This window comes from Athene noctua, chromosome 1 (genome assembly GCF_965140245.1).
Source record: "Athene noctua chromosome 1, bAthNoc1.hap1.1, whole genome shotgun sequence".
In the NCBI taxonomy this organism is placed as follows: domain Eukaryota; kingdom Metazoa; phylum Chordata; class Aves; order Strigiformes; family Strigidae; genus Athene; species Athene noctua.
Genome location: NC_134037.1, coordinates 253,920,570 through 253,942,910, shown reverse-complemented (window position 1 = coordinate 253,942,910; position 22,341 = coordinate 253,920,570). Strand labels below are relative to the sequence as shown.

The 22,341-nt window shown below is 40.0% G+C and overlaps 1 protein-coding gene across 1 annotated transcript in view; it reads left to right on the top strand.

The window, feature by feature from the left end:
• The window catches only part of MTNR1B (melatonin receptor 1B), a 34,459-nt gene extending 14,807 nt beyond the window's left edge, over window positions 1-19,652 (top strand). Inside the window, exon 2 of the mRNA XM_074932533.1 lies at window positions 18,784-19,652. Within this exon, the coding sequence (XP_074788634.1) occupies window positions 18,784-19,652 (869 nt within the window). The remainder of the gene's footprint in view (window positions 1-18,783) is intronic.
• The last annotated feature ends 2,689 nt before the right edge of the window (window positions 19,653-22,341 follow it).

Sequence of the window (22,341 nt, the reverse complement as noted above, 5' to 3'; positions counted from 1 at the left end):
CACTAATAGTGTGCCTCAGAGGTCAATAATGTGACCATTACTGTTTAACTTCTTCATTATTGACCCAGATGTTGCGGCAGAGTGTACCCTCAGCAAGTTCACAGATGATACAAAACTGAGAGGAGTGACAAATACGCCAGAAATTCATGCTGCCATTCAGAGGGATGGGGAGAGGCTGGAGAAAGGGTCTGACAGGAACCTCATGAAGTTCAGCAAAGGGAAGTGCAAAGTCCTGTACCTGGGGAGGAACAACTTCCTGCACCAATAGGGACACCCAGCTCAAAAGCAGGTTGGCAGAAAAGGACGTGGGGCTCCTGGTGGACAAGCAGCAGATCATGAGCCAGCAATGCACCCTTGCAGCAGAGAAGGCTAACAGCCTCCTGGCCTGCATCAGAGTGTTGCCAGCAAGCTGAGAAAGGTGATCCTTCCCCTGAGCACTGATAAGGTCACACCTGGAGTGCTGTGCCCAGTTCTGGGCTCACCAGTGCAAGAAATATATGGACTTACTGGAGTGTAGTCCACTATAGGGCCACTAAAGTGATCAGGGTCTTTGAGCATCTCCTGTATGAGGAGAGGCTGAGAGAGCCATGACAGTTCATTCTGGAGAAGAAAAACATCAAGGGGATGTCATCAATGTGTATAAATACCTGGTAGGAGGGAGTGAAGAAGAGGCAACCAGACTCTTCTTGGCAGTACCCACTGAGAATACAAGAGGAAATGGGCACAAATTAATGCCTGTGACATTCATTCTGAACACGAGAAAATTTTTTTATTGTGTGGATGGTTAAACACTGGAACAGGTTGCCCAGAGAGGCTGTAGAGTCTCCATCTCTGGAGACAGTGAAAACCTGACTGGGCACAGTCGTGGGCAACCTGCTCGCACTGACCCTGCCTGAGCAGGAGGGGTTGGACTAGATGATCTCAAGAGGTCCCTTCCAACCTAAAAGTGTCTGTGATACAGTGATTCTGTAAGGCTCCAACACAACACCATAATTTTCTGTAAAAAACTTGTATTTTAACCTAGGTACTGATGGGAAGATTTTTATTTGAAACTGTATTAACAGCACTATCTTACTGACATAGGTAGACTTCGACTCATCCTGATTTCCAAGATCCCTGATTTCTGAAAAGCTTGATTTTTTTTTCAGTGCACATGTGTTTAAAGATGGTAAATTTTCTGTGCCTTTAATGTGGTCTTTTCTTGTTTACAGCCACTAGTTTTTCATTCCTTTGTTGCTCCGGTTTGGAAAAGACCACACAGGAAAGGAAAGTGAAGTTGGAAATATGTTTGCAGTAGTATTAGTGCCTCTGGTTGCATGTCATTTGTTAATCAAGGGATAGTCTTTTGATAAATAATAGGAAGAGAATAGTTTGTGTTGGTGGAACTCTGCGGTATATAGTAATACTGAAAGCAGCTGGGAGGTAAACTTTCATGAATCTCCTGCAATCAAAATCTGAAACAAAAGTAACTTTCCAAAAGCAAAAACAAAGCAGCACACTTTCTCGCAATTTTAATTTATCAGCAGTCACCTGACAGAAAATGCTATATGTAAAGAACTTTCTGTTAAATAGAAAGGCCTAATATTTAGATAATGCAGCAATTATTTGGTTAATAGGGGACTGCTATCTTTATATGCCTTTGTCTTGTTACGTTAGAGGTCATGAGAGAAAGAAAATTTAAAATTCAAAGTCCCCTGCCAAAAGTCAGGTAGTACATTGGCATATTTTGGGTATTTTACTGGCATAAAATACAGTGGCAGAAAGTGACTGTGGTGATGTGGTAATATAGAGCAGTTCTACTCAAGGACACAAAGCCTACCTCTGAGACCTCTAAAGTGACTGCAAAAATACTTGTTATTAAATTCACAGGTGGGGTTAGAACTCATGGACATCAGATTGTTTTCTGAATATGTTTTCATGTTAAGCAAGATTTTCCTTTTATTTTTTTTTATGCTTTGTTTTGCAGTCATTAAAAGGAAAATATGTAAAATGCTAATGTGGTGGGTTGACCCTGACTGGTCACCAGGTGCCCACCAAAGCCGCTCTATCAGTCCTCTCCTCAGCTGGACAGGGGAGAGAAAATATAATGAAAGATTCATGGACTGAGATAAGGACAGGGAGAGATCACTCACTAGTTACTGTCATGGGCAAAACAGACTTGACTCGGGGAAAATTATTTTAATTTATTACCAGTCAAATCAGAGTAGGATAATGAGAAATAAAAACAAATTTTAAAAAACACCTTCCCCCACCTCCCTTCTTCTTCTTCCTGGGCTTAACTTTACTCCAAATTTTTTCTACATCCTCTCCCTGAGCGGCACAGTGGGACAGGAGTGGGGCTTGTGGTCAGTTCATCCCACATTGCCTCCGCTGCTCCTTCCTCCTCAGGGGGAGGACTCCTCACACTCTTCCTCTGCTCCAGCGTGGGCTCCCTCCCATGAACTTCTCACCATGAACTTCTCCACCATGAGTCTGTCCCACAGGCTGCAGCTCTTCAGGAACTGCCCCAGCGTGGGTCCCTCCCAGGGGGTGCAGCCCTTCAGGCACAGGCTGCTCCAGCGTGGGTCCCCCACGGGGTCACCAGTCCTGCCAGCAAACCTGCTCCAGCGTGGGCTCCTCTCTCCACGGGGCCACAGGTCCTGCCAGGAGCCTGCTCCAGCGTGGGCTCCTCTCTCCACGGGGCCACAGGTCCTGCCAGGAGCCTGCTCCAGCGTGGGCTCCCCACGGGGTCACAGCCTCCTTCGGGCACCCGCCTGCTCCGGTGTGGGCTCCTCCCCGGGCTGCAGGTGGGTCTCTGCTCCCCCGTGGAGCTCCATGGGTGCCGGGCACAGCTGCCTCCCCATGGGCTGCCCCACGGCCTGCAGGGGAACCTCTGCTCTGGGCCTGGAGCACCTCCTGCCCCTCCTCCTGCACTGACCTGGGGGGCTGCAGGGTTCTTTCTCTCACATATTCTAACTCTTCTGTCTGGTTGCAATTGCACAGGGTTTTTTTTCCTTCTTAAATACGTTATCCCAGAGTTGCCACCACCATCACTGACGAGCTCGGCCTTGGCCCGTGGTGGCTCCATCTTGGAGCCGGCTGGCATTGGCTCTGTCAGACATGGGGGAAGCTTCCAGCAGCTTCTCACAGAAGCCATCCCTGTAGCCCCCCTGCTGCCAAAACCTTGTCACACAAACCCAATACAGTTAATCAGGTGTTGAAGAAAGTCTTGTAAAGGGATGGTTTAACCATAGTGATTTTCCTTGAAAAAATTATCTACTGATAAGCAGGTTGAAAGAGTTTAAAAGATTTTACCTATGATTATGGTCCCAAGTATGAAACATTAACTACACAATCCAGAGTCTAATTTCAGCACAGGACATTTGTTGCTTCAAAGCTGGGCACAAATTAACTAATTTGAGATCCTATGCATTTAGTTAAATAACCTCAAAACAATGTAATGCTCTTTAGTCACTCTTATGAAACACCTGGTAGGCTAGGACCACAAAGATTATAAAACTTGCTATACAGTCAGCTTCCTGGTTAAATATGAAGAATATATTTTTGATCTCTTAATCTGTTTATCAAGAGAAACCAAAATAGTGAAGTGCATGACCTTCAAACACAACATTCCCATGTAATATATAGAAAAGTGATTTCCATTTGAGCCTGATTTAGTAAAATTACATTGGTCTGACCCAGTTTGCAGGTGTATTCACCCAGTAAATGGGGTGTAACTTGGTACTTCAGGCAGACAGAAGTCACCCACTGCTCCTTCCGGACCACAGGTCACCAGATCGCTCACTTGGTTAAAGTTAGGACTCCCACAAGGAGTGAGTCCGAATGGCTAGTTGCAGTTCACAGTGCTCGAAGATCATCAAAATAACATGTGGAAAAGGATTCTGCAACCTGGGTAAGCTGAATCTAGTATTTGAATATCTGGATAAGGAGGGAAATTCTGCCCTTCCTAAAGCCAGTGGGAATTGTTTTCCAAAAATGTTTTTGCTAGGATCTGGTGCTTCTTCCCTCTTTCTGTGCAGCTGTCACCACACTCCACCCTCTACTCCCCAGCTCTGTAAATGTATGTTGGTCCAAATTCTTTGGCTCAGACCATTATGTCCAGTCAGAGACTGTTCAGATTCTGCTGCCACAAGGAACCTGAAGACAGACTCATGAACAAAGCAAAGCCTCACCCACTCTAATCTGCACTGGGACCTGTTCTTCTGACCACCTCTAGCTCTCTGTTAATGACCATGCCTTTTCTCTACTTACATAGTACCAGGTATGATCATAGATACCCTCTGCTATTCAGTAGATCAAACAGAGCCCTCATCTGTTGCAAAATCCGCATCTTCCGCCTATTCCCTAATGCAAACAGTAAATATCCTTTATACCCATTGCTTGCTAAAACAGATCACCCAAAGAGGTTGCTGAGTCTCCATGGCTGGAGATAGTCAAGACCTGACTGGACATGGCCCTGAGCAACCTGCTGTAGTTGACCCCTCTTTGAATGGGACGGTTGGACTAGATGATCTCCAGAGATCAATTCAAAAATTATTCTGTAGTTATATTGGTTATATGTCTATGCCTATCTCACCAATATCATGACTCACAGGCCTACCCAGAACAGAGTTTTGGTCTAGTCATTTTGCAGGGCTTTTACTGGCTCTCAGAAAAGACCTTAATTCAGGAAATGATCATTACAGACTTTGTATTGAGTTGAAACACAAACTAGCCAGTACTTTAGAAGAGAATATGCAACTACTTCCTGTAAAAGCATTTTACTTTCTCATCCGTTTACATGCTGTTTATAAACCTATGGGTATCATTATAAAATGAATCATGTCAGTGTACTTTGCTTTAAGACATTGTTTCCAAAAGAAGCAGATGGCACAGACTGACAACAGCTTCTGAAGACATTTATCTCCCTATGCATGTACAGTGATGAGGCCTTCCAAAAGCTCAGAACAAAAAGGGTAAGACTATTTCTCACTGAAAGGTTGTAACGGCCCTTTTAATCAAATATCATCTATTTTCTTCATTGAAGAAACAGGAAACAAGAGAAGGGAAAAGAAGATCATAATGAAGGGGCTCCAGAGAATGTTAGAAGCATTGGCAACTTGTCAACCTAACTGTTCCTGAATGCACCCATATACTATATTTATACACTGTATTATTTAGATACTATACTATTCAGATACTATATTTACTGCAGTGTATCAGATCCCATTTTATAGAATTCCAGGATTGTCTTAGGATCCCACAGTGTGTCTGGGAGTGGAACATAGGAACCCTTAAAAGTACACAGCAGCAATAATGGGCTTAAATTTGATTTCTTTTTGCAGCTGTAACTAGTTCGCATGTACATGCTTTGCATGTATTTGTTTCTGGTTGTGTAGCTGTCACATGCTGTGAGTCCTTTGTCTGGAGCCCCACAGAGCAGCTGGATAAATCACTGTGGAAATTACCACTTGCATATCTTCATTTCCACAGAAGGACATCACAACATTTGTACTGGTCAAAATACTCAGTTCTGTTTAGATGGGTCTACAGGGCAAAACTACAGGAATCATCTTATCATAGCTAATCAAATCTCTTGTCTAACTGGTGCTGAGTATGTCCCATACTGTGCAATAGTCCTGATTTTATTCACTTGATATATCTGCTGGATATTTTTAATATCTTTTGTAATACCTTGAGCCTTATAATTCAAAGTAGAATAATTTTATATTCTGGGGTTTGTTGTTTGTTTGCTTTAATTCAACTAATCTGCTACTGAATATTAAAAAAAAAAAAAAACCAAAAAAAACCCAAACCCACACACAAAAAAACCCCCACAAGCCAACCAGCTTAATAAAATAAAATATGGGGTTTGTGAGCACAAAATTATTTTCATTCCTGTCCTCCTTTCTGAAAGTTGAAAGAAGTTATTCTAAGGATCTGAACATTGTTTTATTGCTGTAAGAGAGAAAAAAAAAATCCAATATAATTTCTTTTGATAGAAATTAAGGCTAAATACAGTAGCAAAGATTAAGGTAATAGAAGGTAATAGTAAAGGTAATAGAATAATAGAAGATGAGCTAGCCTTTCCCAAAATATAAATTAATATCTACCAGGGAACAATAACATTTTGTTGAGAGTTTTTAGCAGTGAAATATCCTTACTTTGCTTCCACGCTCCAGTCTTCTATAGTTGGTCTGAATCAAGTTTTAGTTTTTCTTTTTTTTTTTTTTTAAACAAAGTAACATCCTACAAAGTGCTACTTTTTTTTTTTTTTTTTCCTATGGAATGCAATATCATGTTGGGAGACTGAAGAATGTGTTACTAACAGTAATAGTTTGCCTGGTTATTTATAGGATCTGACTAGATTGCACCTGTTGTGTTTTACAGCTTTTCATATTAGCCATTTTTTCAGCTGTAAATAAGTTATCATTCTTGCAGTTGTTCATGTCGGTTTCCTATTCTTCCTTGGTTGAAGCAATCAACAGCTGTGATTACTTCAAGTGAAGAAAATTAAGCTGATGTGTACTGACAGATACAGAAAACAACTTCTTTCATGAATTAGTGGAAGAACAGTCTGGTTTTGTTGTTATTCAGTGATTGTGCTCAGCAACTGGAGTTTTTGAAGCTGGGCAGTCACTGGCGTCCATAGTGATAAGCAAAGTAAATGTCTTGGTTTCATTCCCTGCATGAAAAGCAATAGTACCCTAGATAGAGACATTCTCTCTGTGACAACAGGGGCCTTTCACTATCCCAGACTACCCTGAAGGCCAGATCTTTTCTTCAGTGTGAGGGCATTGGTGTAAGGGATCTACCACCCCTGAGCCTGCTGCAAAATGCAGCTCAGTTGCAGATGGCTACATATACAGAACAAGGTTATTACCCCTTCAAACATTTGGTCAACAAATCGGGCTGGTTGTGCAGAGGAGTGCCTGACAAGGACCAGAATGAGAATGTCACATTGTACCATTCAGACCACAACAGAGGAGCCTGAGAGGGAGTTGTGCTTCTGAATGGTGTTACTGAAACCTACCGTCCTCATCATAAAAGCAGTTGCACTGGTACAGACCAAGGGCATAGCTAGCCTCATATTCTGTCTTTAACTGTAAATGTAAGCAGGCACTCAGGAAAACAAACAAACAAAACACCCCAAAACCAACAAAACAGAGCAACCCTATATGATACTTCTGTATTCTCTCAACTTGTGATTCTTTCCAGCTCAAAGGATTTCCTGAACCTAGTATTGTTTAGTAACCTTCAACTGATGCCTCTTTCAAGTACTTTTCCAGCCTTCCCTTAAATACAGGTAAATTTTTTGCATCTGCAAGATCTGTTAAGGAGTTCCACAGGTTTACTACTTATCGTATTTTTTTGCTTTGAATTGTCTAGCTTTACTTAATAGCTCTAGCTCTTCTATTGGCTCTAAGCCACCTGTACCAGTATGGCACTATGGTGTCATTTTAGAGCAGTGCGCTGGACATGTGCTGTTATTTTTTTCCAGAGCATGCCTAATAGAGGTGGCATTATTTAATAGAGAAGAACAAGGCTTAAGAACCTAGAGTGTTCTTCCTAATCTGTCTTGGGGGAGTCCCTGCACCTGCCTATTTCTGTTTCTCACCTGTTATATCATTAAAAGATTTTTTTTTTCTTTGAAACATACAGATCAAGAGCACTCTACAATCTAAGTCATAACCTGTGTATTCTGGTTCTAGGGTGAAATTCTTGAACATAACCTAGAAAGAGACAATCAGGCTAACCCCAGAAGAGCAGCAAGGCTGGTGAGTAGGGCACTCTCTTGGGACTATGGGAGACATAGGCTCAATCCTTTCTCAAAGAAAGGCTCTTCTACATGGAGGTGTCCTAACCTCTAGGCGATAGTGAATTCTCCAGAAGAGCCTGTCTTGCCTCTTCTGCTTTCCTTTTCCCTTTGAAAACACCCAGTACCAGGAAAGCTCCTGCAATCTCGGAAAGTATCAGAAGCCCAGAAAAGTATTTATCACCCCATAAACGTACTATCTGATTAGCGATCAGGCTTTTGCTCTGGAAGAACTGACCATTTGTTTTTGCCTTCTACCCTGCTAGACAGTGCGATGTATTGTCCCCGTGTGGCTGGAGCACTAGGTGACATTAGAGAGTCACCACTGTCCCTGCTCGGCCCACAGGCAGCCACAAAGGAGCAAAATTATACACCTAGGAGTTACAAATCTCAAACTTTTACTAAGTTTTTAACAGCACAGCACCGTTAAAACTATGTTAAATGTTAAAACACATAGAAATATTTTTCTGCACCTGCAGTCCATTATGAAATTCATGGCAGCAAACTCACAGCAAGTACCAGTGCTCCCATATTTAAATAGCCACAGGGAGAAGAAACAGAAAAACTGGAGGCTTTGCTCACTGGATTATGTTCGTATCTAGCTGACAAGCATGCCAAAATCATTATCTCAAAAACATATTAATCAACAAGTGCAATTTAGGTGCCTTTTTTCAGTAAAAGTATGTTGACACCTGAGAGCTAAGGCTTATAAGCCTAAAATTCATCTCCTGCAAATGTAGCTTCCAGAACCAACTCAACTGCAGACGTAGGACCAACAACCCAAGTCTGTCCCAGTTCAGCAGTCTGCAAGTCACTAAGACACAGTCTCAAACTCGTTTTTGCATGCTGAGCTTTTGTTCCTGTGAATCCTGCATTCTTTGCATTGCAGCACAGCTTGAAAAAGGAGTGTGCAGAATATTCTCCACTAAACTATCCCACACTGGGGTGTTTATATTGTTGCATCTTAAAGCTAAAAGTTCCTCTTCTCATCTTCTACATAACAGCATAGTACTTTTATCCAGAAAGTGGATGACTAAGGTTTAAAACCTGTTTAGTCTAGATTCCAGACTTTTCTATGAAAACACAGGCATTTAACTTTTAGGGTGTCTAAGCCTGTATTTCTTCTGAACAGAAAGTTCTCTCAAAGACTTTGGATAGCTGCACAAAAAAGGATAATTGCCATAGTAGATAGTCTTCTTCTGCTCTGCCTATAGCATGGTCCTGAAGGGCAAAAATATCCAGGAAGGCTGGACATTCTTCAACAAGGAGATCTTAAAGGTGGAGAAACAGGCTGTCCTCATGCGCTGAAAGATGAGGGAAGACCAGCCTGGCTGAACAGAGGGCTTTGGCTGGAACTCAGGGAAAAAAAAGAGTTTATGACCTTGGGAAGAAGGAGCAGGCCAGTCAGAGGACTATGACGTTGTCGTGAGGTTATGCAGGGAAAATAGAAGGACAAAGCCCAACTAGAACTTAATCTGGCTACTGCTGTAAAGAACAACAAAAATTCTTTCTATAAATACATTAGCAACAAGAAGAGGGCTAAGGAGAATCTTCATCCTCTATTGGATGTGGGGGGAAACACAGTGTCAAAGCATGAGGAAGAGGCTGGTGTACTTAATGTCTTGTTTGCCTCAGTTTTTAATAGTAAGACCAGTTGTTCTCTGGTATGTATCCCCCTGAGCTGGAGGACAGGGACAAGGAGCAGAATCCCCATAATCCAAGGGGAAATGGTTAGTGACTTGCTACACTACTTAGACACACACACAAGTCTATGGGGTGGGATGGGATCCACCCAAGGGTACTGAGGGAGCTGGCAGAATTGCTCATCAAGCCCCTTTCCATCATTTATCAGCAATCCTGGATAATGGGGAGGTCCCAGTTGACTGAAGGTTAGAAAATGTGACACACAACTACAAGAAGGACCAGAAGGAGGATCCAGGGGAATTACAGGCCTGTCAGTCTGACCTTGGTGCCAGGGAAGGTTATAGAATAGATCATGTTGAGTGTCATTGCATGTCATATACAGGACAACCAGGTGATCAGGCCCAGTCATGGGTTTATAAAAGGCAGGTCCTGCTTGACTAGGCTGATCTTCTATGGCAAGGTGACCTGCTTAGTAGATGAAGGAAAGGCTGTGGAAGTTGTCTACTAGTCTTTAGTAAAGCCTTTGACACTATTTTCCACAGCATTCTCCTGGAGAATCTGGCTACTCATGGCTTGGACAAGCATAGTCTTCACTGAGTAAAAAAACTGGCTGGATGGCTGAGCCCAAAGGTGAACAGGGTTAAATCCAGCTGGTGACTGGTCACAAGTGGTGTTCCCCAGGGCTCAGTATTGGGGACTGTCTTGTTTAGTATCTCTATCAGCAATCTGGATGAGGGGATGGAGTGCACCCTCAGTAAGTTTGCAGGTGACACCAAGTTGGCTGGGAGTGTTGATCTGCTTGAGGGTAGGGAGGCTCTGCAGAGAGACCTGGACAGGCTGGAGTGATGGGCTGAGGCCAATTGTATGAGGTTCAACAAGGCTCAGTGCCAGGTCCTGCACTTGGGTCACAACAACCCCACGCAATGCTACAGGCTTGGGATAGAGTGGATGGAAAGCTGCCTGATAGAAGAGGACCTGGGGCTGAACATGAGCCAGCAGTGTGTCCAGGTGACCAAGAAGGCCAACAGCATCCTGGCTTGTATCAGAAATAGTGTGGACAGCAGGACTAGGGCAGTGACCGTCCCCCTGTACTTGGCACTAATGAGGCCGTGCCTCAAATTATGTGTCCAGTTTTGGGCCACTCACTACAGGAAAGTCATTGAGGTGCTGGAGCATGTCCACAGAAGGGCAGTGAAGCTGGTGAAGGTTCTAGAGCACAAGTCTTATGGGGAGATGCCGAGGGAACTGGGATTATTTAGTCTGGAGAAAAGGAGGCTGAGGGGAGACCTTATCACTGTCTACAACTACCTGAAAGGAGGTTGTAGCGAGGTGGGTGTTGGTCTCTTTTTCCCACATAGCGATGATAGAACAAGAGGAAATGGCCTCGAGATGTGCCAGGGGAGATTAGATTGGATATTAGGAAACATTTTTTCACCAAAAGGGTTGTCAAGCATTGGAACAGGCTGCCCAGGGAAATGGTTGAGTCACCATCCGTTGATGTACTTAAAAGATATGTAGATGTGGCACTTGGGGACATGGTTTAGTGGTGGACTTGGCAGAGTTAGGTTAACGTTTGGACTTGATGTTCTTAAGGGTCTTTTCCAACCTAAATGATTCTATGATTCTACTCCAAGTGATGGCAGAGAATTTTCCTTACACATATCACAGGATAAGTATATGCACCAAATATTTTAAAAAGTTTCATAGAACATATGTTTCCTAAAAAAATTATCTGAACATTCTGTCAACCAATGACCAGCCTTAATTCAATGTTTATGTTATATTTTTGCTAGAGTCTCTGAAATACTGGTTTCTAGTGAAAATATATTGTCTGTGCCTTTCCATTACTTCAATGTCCGCAGTATATCCCATTAATATCTGAAATCATTAGACATTACTGCAAAGGAGCATATCACTGCTTTTAAACTGTCCTATTCAAAGAAAACAAAATCGCATCTGGCATTTGTTTGGAGCATTATGTTAAACTTGCTGTTAGCAACACACTGTTGAACATTACACTAGATTAACATGTCTCAGTAAATCAAAGATTACCCTAGGTCTTGGCTTGTAGTGTCACAGGGATTTCAAATGTCAGTGTGTGAAAGACTTAATTCTCTGCTGCACCTGTTGCTGGTGTCCACTTCTGGTGGCTTCATTCCTACTGACATGAATGGAGTTTCATCTGAGTTAGGCTAGCAGGTTTTATTTTTTCTGTTGGATTGTGAGGAAAAGGAGTTGACACAGGTGATTTTAAACAGATTTTAAAATTACCTTTTCAAATAAAAAATCAATAATTACAAGAGCTCAAATACTGTAAAACAATACTAATAAGTTGAAAGTAGAGACAAAAAAATAGTAGTGAGGAACTAAGAAGTGCCAGCCTTTCTCCAGGAGCAGCTAACATCTCCCTGCATGCCATTTGAGCCATATTCACTGAGCCAGTCTGGAAAGAGAAACAAAATCCTACCCAGTACTTACATAGTTCCGCCTGCCCTCCTGGTGTCAGTTCTTCAGTCCCTCCAGAGTCATGTTTGTCTTCCCACATTAAAGATCAAACCCTAAGAAGAACCCCCACAACCAAGCCTGAGGGGAGCTGCAAGAATTATTGGAACTGAAGCCCTGTGGAAAATATGACAGGTCAGAAAATCTAGGTGTCACTGTGAGCATCAAGAACCAGCAATAACGTGGCCAGGGCTTTAATTTAAAAGCCACCACCTTACCTTGTTATGTAGTTCTTCCATAAAACATGCCAAAACTAACTCCAATTTTGGCAAAAACCATCAGGTGAATAAGTAGCAAGTATCCATGTGTACATGGGCTTACATATAATGAAGAAGCTCCAGGAGTGGGACCAGCTACACAGTTCCATCACAGTAATCATCTGTTTTGCCAAAATCCTGAACTCTGATTGGTAAAACCACTCATATCTTGCTCAGGTTTGCACTCAGGTGGGCACTTCAAATAATCTGCTGCTTAAAATGTTTGCCTAAGCAGATTGGTCCTTAGTTTCAGTCTAGGGCTATTCTTATACAACCAGGAGTGGAGACATAGACACGTGAAGTCAGTTTTATACCAATTTGCTCTTAGTTGAATATGCTCCTGTTTTACCTGGTCCAGACCTTGAGACTCACTTTCATGAAAATTCAGTAGGACCTGGAGCCTGGAAATTATATTTAAACCTGGTTCTCAGAAGATGATATTGCACAAGAAATTTCAAGACAATACTTCATCAGAGCTGCATAGTTTCTATTACTAATTAGTAATTATAGACAAGGGGAGAATAAAGGGGGACAGTCTTCTTGACCGAAAGACTGATTACTTTCTTCAAGCTGTTATATATGCCTCTTCAATCTCTATGTTGGTCCTGACTCAAACAGTAGATCCAATAAACCACTTGCTGTAGTGAATCCTGGCTAACATGCCTTGGAATTAATGCACTGCTATATATAAAAGTTGCAGGAACTATGAAAGGAGTTGAGGCTTTGATTTTTGTTCTTTTACATTCAAATATATTTCAAGTGCTTCATTTTTTTCATTGTTACTAGTCTAGTTACAATGACCAAATGCTTTTAGTATTTCACATTTTTGTTAGTAAGAGGTATTTCTTTGATTAATGTTTCCTTTAAGTCTATGTCAATTTTCCCATTAACTTCAGCAGTCATTAAGGAGCCCTAAAAGCCAGATAATTTACACTAATATATCATATATCATATCATATTGTATCATATTATAGCATATAATATCATTAAAGTCAAAACATTAAGATTAAAACTATAACAATAACATTCTGTTTCCACAAATTGCTAGTAGTCAAAACCAAAAATTATAAGCCACCAGCAACTTCCCTATAAAACCCAGTATCAGGATCAAGGTTACATTTCTTAGAGAGAGGTGATTTCACAACTGAGGGATGGTTTTGTATGCAAATGGCATATCACTTGCAGATATTTGGAATTATGATCGAGACTGTAAAACATTTTTTTTTCCTTTCATGACTTACATGAAAGAACTAAAAGATTAAACTCACCTTGTGTATTTTGTGGACAATGTAAAAAATAGAGTAAAACTACATTTAGTGTTTATATAAAAGTAACTCACAGAATGGATGACACCATGTGTCCCTGATTTCCCATGTCTTTGACTATAAGGCTGTCTAGAAACTGAGCCCAGATTCTGTCTTTATACATCAACCACAACAATAAAGCTATTGGAAGCCTTCCAGAACTCTCTTTTTTAAGTTCATTTTGAGTACAGTCTAACTTCTTGAGGATGTCTGTTACTGTGAACTCTGCAGAGGAATGATTGGCTTCATTTTATAGAATGACAGGACTCATTTACTTCATTAAAGTCAAGACCTTCCTTCTCTTCCTTTAGTACAGATAAATACCTACAGGTAGTTGTTTGTGATATCATTGAAAAAATCTAGTTCTTACCATTCTCAGCCAGTAAAAAAGGCTATTTAATTATAAACAGTACTAATTATTAGAGGGGATTTTAAGCCTTAAGCCCAAAGAAAAAGCTTTCCAGTTTACATTCCAATTGAAGACACAGTGAACTAAGAAATCTGCAAGGGTAACTCTGAGTTTTCCCTTAAGGTTAGGATATGGAAATGGAAGAATAAAATAGCTACCCTGAGTCATGGATCCTTAGTATTTAAAAAAATCTGCCAATACATTATAGTCATATTCATTCACTTTCTGCCTTACCTGTCCCTACTCTTACATTTGTCACTACAGAGTTACCCAAGTTCAACAGTAAGAGAGGAGGGGAAAGAGAAAAATTCAACAGTCTGCACCACAGGCTGCGTAGGAACAATTTTCCTGTCTTGACGCTAGGCCTTTGTACGCTCAAGGAGACAAGAGTAATGGATGCAGAAGAAGCGTACACAAGGACAAACACAATTAGCCTGGGGGAAATAGAGCTAAGAGGGTGATGTTTGTATTCAGTGTATAACTACTTGTTAAACAGATGTTTAGCAAACAAAACACCATCTGATAAAAAAATAAAATGCCATGATATATAATTTATCATTTTAGCCAGATTGAAACCAAAGAAAGAAGCAAAACCTTTCAAAAATTGTTGGTGATTGCAATTGCTTCTGGTTTTGGTAGATATCAGAAGTTAATTGTCTTTTCAGATGGCAGATGCTTAGCCCTTAAAAGTCCTGACCTTACCAAAAAGTATATTCTGTGATTAAATTCCTACAATATCAAGTCATATCAAGTTTACAAGAGATTGTGAAAGTTCCCCTTTTCCTGTTAATTCAGGTGACAAAACCAATATGCAAGAATACTTCATGAAATATTGATCTGGTTCTATGGCAAACAAGGTCAATATCAGAACTTATTTTCTTTTTATGCACCCAAATATCAGTGTTTAAAACAGCACAGGTGTGCATCTTTTTGAGTCCCTGGCTAGATATTTGACTTTTAGTAGCTACTGCTTGTAATTAAGAGGTCTTTCCATTCCAGTAAGCAAATGTATTTCTCATAAATGAATATAAACTCTGTCTGATGAAACTGTAATCTAGGAAAAAAATAATATCCAGTAAATTATGGAAATAATGATAATTTCAATGAGATGAGCATTCTGTAGCTTCTATTTTATTACAGACAGCAAAAATTTATCTCTTTGTGTATCTTATGAATGTAATTATAGTCACTCCAAATGCTGTGTCTGAAGTGTATCAAGGAAATTTTACTTTTTCCAAGCACTTAAAAGCCATCTAAAACCTCTGATGTCTCAAGATGTTGATGATGTATTTTTTATGAATTACAAATTTTCTCCTTTTTTTTAGATTATTTATTGCAGTAATATAATATTGAACTTCATTCTGCAGTCAGCCACATAGAAAGAAAAACCACATTTGACCTTACTTTGCAGTGCACAGTGTGAACACTTGGCCTTGTAAACAGACATAAAAGTGACAAATCTCTTGATGCTTTTATAGATATTGCACCATATTTCTTCTGTGTTGTAAAGTGGAATATTATGTATTTGACAAGTTCACTGCTAACTGTGCTTATTCATTGAAGCTGAAATTTTCAGGAAGTCCTAAGTTGCACACAAAATTTTGAAATTTTCTTGTCAAATGCACCTTACAGTAAATTTCCAAATATAATTGAAAGACCTGAATGCCCACTTGATTTAACTGAACAATTACTTTTTTGGTATAAACTGATGCTGGGAGGCCTTAGATATTAGATTAATTTTAGCACACATTTCCAACTAAACACTATCTGTCTCCAAAAGGCATTTTAAAACTGAAAAAAAGTGTTCCTGTCTTCCTTCCTTCCTTCCTTCCTTCCTTCCTTCCTTCCTTCCTTCCTTCCTTCCTTCCTTCCTTCCTTCCTTCCTTCCTTCCTTCCTCCCTTCCTCTCTTCCTTCCTCTCTTCCTCCTGACTTCTCTATCTTCTAATGTCAGATAAAGTGTTGAAAAATATATCTTCTTGTTGCTATTATGTAAATACATTCTGATAAAGAAGCCCCTGCTCCTTTGTTAGTCTTGTCTTTTATCCTATTTATTATATAGATAGAAGAAGCCTTCAAAGTCATCTTATACTTCCTGTGTTCAAAACAGGGGTCAGCTGTGTCTAGGCCAGTAGTGACAAATGCTTATTTAACTTTTTCTTACAGCCTCCAATGGCAGAGTCATAGCAAGATGTTCCAGCACTTCTTTCTTCCTGCCTTTAAAATGCTTTTCTCAATGTCTAATTTGAAACTTCCTTGTTGTGTCTGTAGCTTGTTGATGTTCACCACAGTCATGAGAATGGATTATATCCTTCCTGCTCACTTATTTGATTTATCATGTCCCACTCAATCATTTCCTTAGTTTGTTCAATTATCCCCCACAGATCACAAACTAGTAGATATTTGCTTTGCTCTGGATTAGCTCTAATTAGAGTTTACTTCTTTTTTTAAGTGTGAAGCTCCAAACTGGAGACATTTTTCTCATGCCTTAGCAATCCTGAGTAAGGCAGTAAAATTACTTCATGTGGTTTTGCATCTGAAAATTATGTTTACCTTTTTCACAATAGCATGACATTACTGAATTGTATTCAGTATAATGCATATAAAGCCAGCAGGAAATACCTTCTTGTGCAAGTCCAACATACACAAATAGACTGCCCTCAGCCCTAAAGCAGGGAATGACTGCAGCTTGGGAGGGCTTCTAAGCCAAATAGCGTGGAATTGCCTTACATCCAGTACCATGCAGTGAACTGTAGCTGTGAAAACACTTGTGTGGCCTTTATAGAGAGAGTGTGAGACAGACTGCTAAACGTATAACAAGGAACTATCTAAAACAATTTGTACACCCTTCTTGAGATGAGACATGTTTCTGTGGCTACAGATGGATAATCCTGATTTTTGTCTAATTCAGTAGCTGTTGTGTAAATTTTGACAACCATGGTCTTCCCCTAAAGTGTGTGGGAGAAAGACAGCTCCCCATTCCTTAATTCAGGTTAAACAAGCTACAGATGCAGAGCAGGTAGAGCAACCAGTATATAGGTAACTTCTTCTGTTTTTTGAAGAGTTTAATCCCACATGGTTGTTGGTTTTATGGCTCCCAGCTAATGATATCTTTATCCACAGCATTATTTATGTACTTAAAATTCAGTGGAGAAATGCTTTCCTAGATGAGGACTAGAAAGGTCAGAATTTGTAGCATTACACATCTAACTACTCTTTTTTAAAAAAATAATTATGTTCCACACACAATTTTAAATGCTACTTGGGTCTTTTACACATCTGTTCATGCTGTGAAGGACTTTAAGCAAAAAAGTGAGTATGCAAACCAGAAATGTGTTTTATGCCACCTAAATGCCAAGAATCTAAAGTTAGTACCTCAATTTTCTGTCTCCTGGGAAGTTCCAAGAGAATGATTTCATATTTCATTTTTCAGGAACATAGCTTATCATCTCACTATTTTATTAAAGTATCCTATATACAATGTCCAGAAATTTCAAACTGATGAAAAGGACACTGTTTAAAGAGAGAAAATAAGTCTCAATCATATCACTAAAGTTTATTTAAATGTCATCAACAGAAAAGAATCTAAAGGTTCCTTCCATTAATTTGAATACTTTCTCTTGTATTCATGCATTTTTCCTTTTTATAATTAAATATGTCTTTCTACATCGAGTAGTGAAGGCAATTCACTGTTCCTTAGTCAGTCCAGTGGGAAGATAACTGCAGTATGGGTAGGCCATTCATGCAGAAAATATCTATACTACAGACTATTGTGTAGCAATTTAGAATCTACATAAACCAACACATCCTCCTAATCCCTATAGACCTAGTATTTGTATATCCTTCCCCTTGATACTTGTCAAGGTTGTTAGTATTCCAGTGGTATGTCAGAACAGCATAATGCCTTGGTTACCTGGCCCAATTTATATTTTTTTCTTTTTCACCTTATTCAATCCAGCTGTGGAGTTAGCTACACTGAAACAACATGTGCTTGTGTAATGGCTCGCTGATGATTATGTTTATTAAAGATTAAAATAGAAAGGAGGATATATTAATTCAGTCACCATCAAATTTGAAACACCATATTGCTGCAGATATTTCTATGGTTTTCTAAGCTGAATTGTAAAATTATTTCTAATACTGACTGTATTGGGTCTGGCTGAACTGGAATCGGTTTTCCCCTATAGCAGCCCTCACGGTGCTGTGGTTTATGCTGGGAGCTGCAGGGTGTTGATAGCACCCTGGTGTTGTGGCTGCTGCTGAGCAGTGCTTACACAGCACCAAGGCTCTTTCTGATATTTTCCCCAGTGGGACGGGGTGGGCAAGATCTTGGGAGGGGACACAGCCAGGACAGCTGACCCAAACCGACCAAAGGGATATTCCATACCATATGACGTCTGCTCAGTATAAAGCTGGGAGAAAGGAGGAAGGGGGTGGGGTCACCCTTGGTCCTCCGAGGCAACTACTACGCGTATTGGAGCCCTGCTTCCTGAGAAGGCCCGACATCGCCTCTTCATGGGAAGTAGAGAATAAATCTGCTTGCTTTTGCTTCCGCGCGCGGACTTTTGCTTTGCTTTGCTTATATTAAAACTGCTTTTGTTTCACCCACAAGGGTTAGTTTATCTTCTTTCCCCTCTTTACCCTGTTGAGAAAACAAAGGGAAGGGGGGGGGGGAAGTGATAGAGCGACTTGGTGGATACCTGGCATTTAGCCAGAGTCAAACCATCACACTGACCTATTAGGCCTATATATCTGCTGCTTGCTGATATCATCAATAATTTAGCATTGCTGATATCCAAGATAATATATTTTCTTCTTGTTCAAAACTATGCTTGCTTTCAGACTTATGTCTATGTATTTTTCTTTTTCCCCAGGTAATGCATTTGTGGTGAGCCTAGCTTTGGCTGATTTGGTGGTGGCTTTGTATCCATACCCACTGGTACTCTTAGCTATTTTCCACAATGGATGGACTTTGGGTGAAATGCACTGTAAAGTGAGTGGCTTTGTGATGGGACTAAGTGTAATAGGCTCTATTTTCAACATCACTGCAATCGCAATAAACCGATATTGCTATATATGTCATAGTTTTGTCTATGACAAAGTGTTCAGCTTTTGGAACACAATGCTGTATGTCTGCTTAGTCTGGGTATTAACAGTAATTGCAACTGTGCCAAATTTTTTTGTTGGCTCTTTAAAGTATGATCCACGCATTTATTCATGCACATTTGTTCAGACCGTAAGCTCATACTATACAATAGCTGTGGTGGTAATTCACTTCATCGTCCCTATCACCATCGTGAGCTTCTGCTACCTTCGAATTTGGGTTTTGGTGCTTCAAGTTAGAAGACGAGTCAAGTCAGAAACAAAGCCAAGACTGAAGCCAAGTGACTTCAGAAACTTTCTTACCATGTTTGTGGTTTTTGTGATTTTTGCCTTTTGCTGGGCACCTCTAAACTTCATTGGAATGGCTGTAGCTATTGATCCTATGGAAATGGCACCAAAAGTTCCTGAATGGTTATTCATTGTAAGTTATTTCATGGCCTATTTCAACAGCTGCCTTAATGCAATAATATACGGACTTCTAAATCAGAATTTTCGGAATGAATACAAACGAATTTTAATGTCCCTGTGGATGCCAAGGCTTTTCTTCCAGGACACATCCAAAGGAGGAACTGATGGTCAGAAGAGCAAGCCTTCTCCTGCTTTAAACAACAATGACCAAATGAAAACTGATACCCTGTAAATGTGTAATAGTCCATGCAAGAGTTTGTCATAGAGAAACCCAAGAATATAGTTGTAAAGTTTTGGTCATTCTTGCATACTTTTGGGGGCTTTTCATTTGGATGGTACTTTGTGACCAGAATGCTGTCTTCTGGATAAAGCACATTGTTCTCAAATCATGATTTATACAAGATATCAATTGAAAATGCATTTTGGAATTAAAGCAGCAGGTGAGAGCAAGCTGTTTTAGTTGAGAGATGAATTCTGCTCCCAGACATATGAATGAGGCATTTTTGTTTTACTTCCGTGGGAGTTTTGCATTCTTTATGGAAGATCAGGATTCAATTCTTAGAAGATATAGTGAAAGAAGGTACTTGTCTATAGGCACAGCAGATCATCAAGGCTGTGGAATGATAAATTCCTCCCTCCTGTATCTCAACAAAGAGGCTGAAGAAGATACTCTATTTTCCACACATAGGCCAAACATCACGTTTCTGTGCATGTACTGGTGGCAATAGTAGTATCTTTAAATCAAACTTGTAAGTTGGAAAGAAAAATATTTGTGTAAAAGCAAATATTAACATTAGAGCCTTTCCTCACAGCTTATTCGTACTTGCATACACTGAGGCTGGGAATACAGTGTATTTACTCTGTTCATCTTCTGTGGTGGATTTTACGGCAGATAATATAATACAAATGGTTCATTTCTTACACATTTACTTTATTCAATATTCTTCCTTTAGAGAGGATTGAATTATCATTACACACAGTTTATTTACCTAAATATATACATTCAAAGTAATTTGATGCACTTTAACACATCTTACACATTTGCAACAGGCTGGAAATTATGGCATATAGAATCATAGAATGGTTTGGGTTGGAAGGGACCTTAAAGATGATCTAGTTCCACCCCCCTGCCATGGGCAGGGACACCTTCCACTAGCCCAGGTTGCCCAAAGCCCCGTCCAACCTGGCCTTGAACACTGCCAGGGAGGGGGCAGCCACAGCTTCTCTGGGCAACCTGTGCCAGGGCCTCACCACCCTCACAGTGAAGAACGGATTCCTTATGTCTAATCTAAATCTACTCCCTGTCAGTTTAAAACCATTACCCCTCATCCTATCACTACACTCCCTGATAAATAGTCCCTCCCCATCTTTCCTTTAGGCCCCTTTCAGTACTGGAAAGCCACTATAAGTCTCCCTGTACCCTTCTCTTCTCCAGGCTGAACACCCCCAACTCTCTCAGCCTGTCCTCACAGGGGAGGTGCTCCAGCCCCCTGATCATCTTCATGACCTCCTCTGGACCTGCTCGAGCTGGTCCATGTCTTTCTTACACCAGGGACCCCAGAATTGAACAAAATACTTGAACAAGCAGTGTTCCAAAATTTGATCCTTCCTCACAAATGGTGGAAAATGTTTGGAACAGTGTTAAATTATTACGTGTGGATTCTACCACCACAACATTTCCTGAATGGGATCCTGCTCTGCATGGTGTCTGCAAAGCTAAAGGAGCTATTTCGTGTGCCAGGTACTTCTACTTGTTGAGTCTTGCTGTATGGACAATAACTCATTCCTGTTAAAGTGAGTTTTTATACCATGTATTACCACAAAGCATAGCATTTGAATTGACCTAGAAACCAATCAAATTCATAAAATTTAAATTTACCCAGAAATCAATCAAATACATAGAATTTATATTCATTTAGATGACTAAATGCAGCTCTTGCATGGTGAAATCTCTTCATGTAGCAATATTTTATTTTTCCATATAGTAACGTATCCATCTACCTAGATCAAAAGCCTTAAATTAATTTTCTCCCTTCTCTTATTATAAATTCAAAATCTTTTTTCCCTCAATTTACATTTGAAGAAAAAATTATAAATGCAATTTATAATGTAACCATCAAGATAGTTGATACAGTTATAACATGATTTTAAAGAATAGTCAGGACGAACATATCAACTCTGTACAGATTTATGCATCTTTGAGGAAATGATTATTTTTCTTATACAAAAGTATTTATACCAACATATCAGATATAAACATTTCAAGAAGGAGGAATAAAGTCAGGTAGACCCTCTGTGCTTTGCACAAGGTAACTAGTGAAGACAAAACTAGAGCCTTGGGGGAAAAGTCTGTTTCCAGAAAATTTGGAATGATTTCAAGCATTTAATGTTACCTTCATTAAGAAATGTTGTATTTTCTGTTTATTAAAAGAAATAAATATATTCTAGAATTGTTCTTACAACAAAACTCTCATTAGAAAACAGCTTACCCTCACACAGATGGGTGAAGAACACCTGTAAATTCTATTTCAGTAAAGAGGGAAGTGGAGGCGTGGTAAAGTCTAAACGAGACTGATGTGATGCATTAGCCTTATCCTGCCTCTCTGAGCAAGTGAAAATTTCATTCTCAAGGAAGAATTAAAACTAAAGATTCAGACCTATTACTGTTGACTTCAGTGAGATCAGCTTTTCACACTAAATTATTGACCGAATAGAATAATTCTGCCTGGCTCATTATCAGGGGCAGAAATGCACTTCTGTCTCCACTTCTTCCTTTAAGAACACATTTAGATAAAAATGATTAATTTTATTTCCCAATTGTATTTTTAAAGAACTGCACAAGTCTGGGAATTTGTCGATGAATAAATATCTATGGAAGATTGTATATATTTCTTAATATGTATATAATACAATTTGGGTCA